Source organism: Rhinopithecus bieti, unplaced genomic scaffold, assembly GCF_001698545.2.
Source record: "Rhinopithecus bieti isolate Rb0 unplaced genomic scaffold, ASM169854v2 scaffold_38981, whole genome shotgun sequence".
Taxonomy (NCBI): Eukaryota; Metazoa; Chordata; class Mammalia; order Primates; family Cercopithecidae; genus Rhinopithecus; species Rhinopithecus bieti.
The window spans coordinates 356,231-361,315 of NW_016819573.1; the positions used below are offsets into that span (position 1 = coordinate 356,231).

A 5,085-nucleotide genomic window follows, 5' to 3' on the forward strand; every position below is an offset into this window, starting at 1 on the left:
TCTCGGCTCACTGCTCAGCTCCGCCTTCTGGGTTTACGCCATTCTCCTGCCTCAGCCTCCCGAGTAGCTGGGACTACAGACGCCCGCCACATCGCCCGGCTAATTTTTTGTATATTTAGTAGAGACGGGGTTTCACCATGTTGGCCAGGATGGTCTCGATCTCCTGACCTCGTGAATCCGCCCGTCTCGGCCTCCCAAAGTGCTGGGATTACAGGCTTGAGCCACCGCGCCCGGCCCAGGTTGAGTTTTCTAACTGCAACTTCACCATTCTGCAAATCAGCAAGATTCACTTCAAACACCTGACTCTTGAGGCTATCAGATGCAATTTGGTTCCTTGAGTCCTGGTAACTAGTGTCTTTCCAGTATTTCTTGTATTGAACATAGTCTGTGTTTTTTTTACATCAAACTAATCTTTCTTAAAAAATGAATCAACCATTTTCTTCTTGGCTCCCTTTTTGTTGCCTTTTGTATGGTGCATGTTCTCGTTAACCGCCATAGTGCTGCAGTAACAATTATTAAGACCTATTATTTATTTATTTATTTATTTGAGACGAAGTTGTGCCCTGTCGCCCAGGTTGGCATGCAGTGGCACAATCTTGGCTCACTGCAAGCTCCGCCTCCCAGGTTCACGCCGTTCTCCTGCCTCAGCCTCCCGAGTAGCTGGGACTACAGGTGCCCGCCACCACGCCTGGCTAATTTTTTGTATTTTTAGTAGAGACAGGTTTCACCGTGTTAGCCAGGATGGTCTTGATCTCCCAACCTCGTGATCCACCTGCCTCGGGCTCCCAAAGTGCTGGGATTACAGGCGTGAGCCACCGTGCCCGGTCTAAGGCCTATTTTTTACAGAGATTTCAAAGAGGCATTCTGGGAGAAGGGGTCACAAAGGAGTTTAAAAACATATGCTCTGTCTCAAAAAGCTGAAAAATCAAATCTTAACTGTATACATCTGCTAGGACTGCCAGTGTGGCCAGTGTGGTAAAGACAAATGATTGTATCAGATATATGAGAATTTTAAAAAACAAGCAAGATATGTTATTCTATGACTTAAAACATGTTGTAGCAACTAGAAAGTAAAATGTTCTTCTGAGGCAGCACAATAAATCACGAGAAAGCAATATGCAATATGGTACAGAAACTTGTTTTTTTCTTGAGACAGGGTCTTGCTCTATTGCCCAGACTGAAGTGCAGTGTCATGATCTCGGGTCACTGCAACCTTGGCCTCCTGGGCTCAAGAGATCCTCCCACCTCAGTCTCCCAAGTATCTGGGCCTATAGGTGCAAGCAACAATGCCCAGCTAATTTTTTACATTTTTTACAGAGATGAGGTTTCACCATGTTGCCCAAGCTGGTCTCGAAATCCTGGGCTCAAGCGATCTCCTTGCCTTGACCTCCCAAAGTGCTAGGATTATACATGTGAGCCACCATGCCCAGCCTCTTCTCCCAATGTATACATTACCTTTGCCATGATATAAAAGGCACAAAGGAGGAGCTGATCCAAATGCCTGTCTTTCATTAGATCAGGGCAGTGAACTAAAGTGAATTCAAAACACGTCCATATCTTCCTTCGTAACTCATTTGAAACATCCAGTTTTAGACATAGATCACGTAAGCGTACACTTGCCAAATGATAGACCTAAAATAGAAGGTAACAAACACATTGACGCAAAACACCAAGTAAATCATTTCTCAAATTTTTATGTATTACCATGAACATGGGCTTTCAGACCAAGATTAAAAACATAGGCTGTTGATATACTAAATTAAATAAAATTTCTGTTCTATAGCACTAGTTCACTGCTATGGCAGGAGGATATAGATTAAAGCAAAGCTACTTGAAAAATTTTTTTAAAGATGTCATCTATTACTCTATGCTGCCAACTATGTAAAGTAAGAAAAACTGAAATACAGGATTTACCTGCATCATGACAATTATGAATACATAATTTTTCCTTTTTTTTTTTCTTCTTAGGTGGTTTCTCGCTTTGTCACCCAGGCTGGAGTGCAGTGGCACCATCTTGGCTCACTGCAACCTCTGCCTTCTGTGTAAAGCAGTTACTGCCTTAGCCTCCCGAGTAACTGGGCGTACAGTTGCAGACCACCATGCCTAGCTAATTTTTGTATTTTTTGTAGAGACAGGGTTTGATCATGTTGGCCAGGCTGGTCTTTAACTCCTGACCTCAAGTAATCCACGCACTGCAGCCTCCCAAAGTACTGGGATTACAGGTGTTAGCCACTGTGCCCGGCCCGAACGCATAATTTTTCAAAGCTCAGAAGTCTGTCTATTCTCTTTGGGTTCAGGTAAAATTGCTAGGAGGCCTAACACGCCAAATAATAAACGTTTGACTCCAAAATGAGTCAGAAAGCAAAACCATTTAAAAATTGCTCCTATATTCTACACTTCTTATGAGCACAATGGGAACAAAACAGGAATGTTAAATAAGATACAAAGCTTTTTTTTTTAAAGCATGTGAAAATAAATTCAGTTCAATTCCCTGGCCCTAAGATCCTGCAAGACTTTTATTATTTTAAGAATTGATAACTGTGATGTGGTATTCCTAAACCAGACTATTCTATTCAAACTTTTTTTTTTTTTTTTGAGACAGAGTCTCACTCTGTAGCCTAAGTTGGAGTGTAGTGGCACGATCTTGGCTCACTGCAACCTCCACCTCCGGACTCAAGTGATTTTTGTGTCTCAGCCTCCCGAGTAGCTGGGACTACAGGCAAGCGTCACCATGCCTGGCTAATTTTTTTTTTTTTTGTATTTGAATAGAGATGTGGTTTCACCATGTTGCCCAGAGTGGGCTCGAACTCCTGAGGTCAGGCGATCTGCCTGCCTCGGCCTCCCAAAAAGTGCTGGGATTACAGGCGTGAGTCACTGCACCCGGCCCAAACTATGTCTTTAAATTTCCAGAGGAGAAAAAAAAAGAAAGTTACCCCTTACAGAAAATTATCTTTGGCAGAAAATACCTACAAACTGAGCTTAAAACTAATTTAAGCTACTCAGTAATCTACTATAAAAGAGACAAATAGTTGACTCCAAAGCCACCAGTGATTTATTTTACAGCAAACAAATTTTCTGTATCCTCTCCCCTTGTTTCTGGTCCAGCCATGCTGAGGAAACAGTAGGGTCAGAGCAGAGGGAAAGACACTAGAACTTTATATTCATGAAAGGAGAAGATAAGAGATATAGTCCTAGCTAGAAGAATTAAAAATAATATGTAATTAAGTAACACTTGGTAAAGTATCTTTTACAGAACTGATCCAATGCTTATAGGATACACATATGCTGGAAGGCTTCTGATTCTAACATTCACAGTAAATTCTGTTTAGGCATAGAACACCAGCATCACACTGAGTTCAGCATAGATAATCGTTACAATTTACTAAATGAATGGTTATTGAATTTATTATAGATTCAGACATTTCAGTTCCTTTAATATTTTCTAGCTTCTAATCTATACTGAGTAGGTTATAATTAAATGAAAGGAAAAGGATGTTAGATTCTAAAACAACATTCAAAATAAAGAATTCACCAAAAAAAGCCTTATTTCTTTCAAACTTAGGTTAATTATCAGAGGCAATAATTTGCCATTTTGAAAATTAAAAATGGTAAGTAAATGGGGAAGCCGGTATGTTTTCAAGCTCTGTATTTTAAACAGTCCTTAGGCATAGGAGGGGGTGGAGGAACAGAGAAGAGAAGCCAGTAAAGGTGGTGAAAAGAGCAAGACTCTCCCTTAACCATCCTAACTGTCAACCAAAGCAGCTCTGCTTTCATATGTTTTGTTTATACTTCTGGAGACTATTTCATTCAAAGAAGGGGTTTCCCTAAAAGATGAAATTCCTTGGAGAATCAGTTGCTCCAAAACCCACAATGTAATAAAAATAAATGAGCTATAATTGAAAGGAACAGAAGACAAAGAATGGTTGTAGAAGCTATAAATGAGTTGTTTTCCAGTGTCTGTCTCCTCTTCTGCAATAACAGAACCCTTGACATTTATACCCGGCTTCCTGTAATAAAGACTGCATTTGCCCCTTTGAAAATTCTGCCTGGGCACAGTGGCTCACATCTGTAATCCCAGCACATTGGGAAGGTGAGGTGGACGGACTGGTTGAGTCCAGGAGTTTGAAACCATCCTAAGCAACATAGCGAAACCCCTTATCTACAAAAAATTAAAAAATTAGCTGGGTGTGGTAGCCTGTGCCTATAGTCCCAGCTACTCAGGAGGCTGAGGTGAGAGCATCGCTTGAGCCCGGGAGGTTGAGGCTGCAGTGAGCCATGATCTTGCCACTGCACCCCAGCATGGGTGACTGAGTGAGACCTTGCCTCCAAAAAATAAATAAATAAATAAATAAATTCTACAAGTGGCTACATGACTAAGTGGGAAATAAACAGCACTGGTGTATGTAACTTCTAGGACAGGTTCTGAAGGTGAGGAGGCATGCTCTTTTTCTTCCTGCTGGCTAGAATGCAGATATGATATCTGGAAGGGAAGCAGTCATCAGGGACTGAGTTAGAAACCTTGTGTTGAGAACGGCCAAAAAATCCTTGTAGGGACCTGGGTTTTTTAATTTTTTGAGATGGAGTCTTGCTCTGTCGCCCAGGCTGGAGTGTGGTGGCGCAATCTCGGCTCACTGCAACCCCCGTCGCCCAGGTTCACGCCATTCTCCTGCTTCAGCCTCCCGAGTAGCTGGGACTACAGGTGCCTGCTACCACGCCCAGGTAATTTTTTTGTATTTTTAGTAGAGACGGGGTTTCATCATGTTAGCCAGGATGGTCTCGAACTCCTGACCTCGTGATCTGCCCATCTCGGCCTCCTAAAGTGCTAGGATTACAGGCGTGAGCCACCACGCCTGGCCAGGACCTGGGTTCTTAATGGTCATGGTAACCACAGCAGTCCCATACTACTTACACAGACTTTATGTGAAAGATAAATTCTCTTGTTTAAGCTACTATTAGTTTCAAACAGCTAAACTGAAATCTAAGAAATAAATAGATAATCACTATGCCCAAGGTCAGAAAACACATTAGAGGTACTGTGAAAGAAATAGGATTTGATATAAAAACGTAAAAAATAATCCTTGACTG

The 5,085-nt window shown here is 41.8% G+C and overlaps 1 protein-coding gene and 1 pseudogene across 4 annotated transcripts in view; both read right to left on the minus strand.

Annotated features, from left to right (window-relative positions):
• Positions 1-5,085, minus strand: part of RBL1 (RB transcriptional corepressor like 1) — a 95,918-nt gene that overhangs the window by 20,552 nt on the left and 70,281 nt on the right. For all 4 annotated transcript variants that reach the window (XM_017859133.1, XM_017859134.1, XM_017859131.1 and 1 more), the window contains one exon: positions 1,456-1,632. In XM_017859133.1, coding sequence (XP_017714622.1) covers positions 1,456-1,632 — 177 coding nt within the window. The remainder of the gene's footprint in view (positions 1-1,455; positions 1,633-5,085) is intronic.
• LOC108519859 (40S ribosomal protein S3a pseudogene) lies at positions 251-496 on the minus strand (annotated as a pseudogene).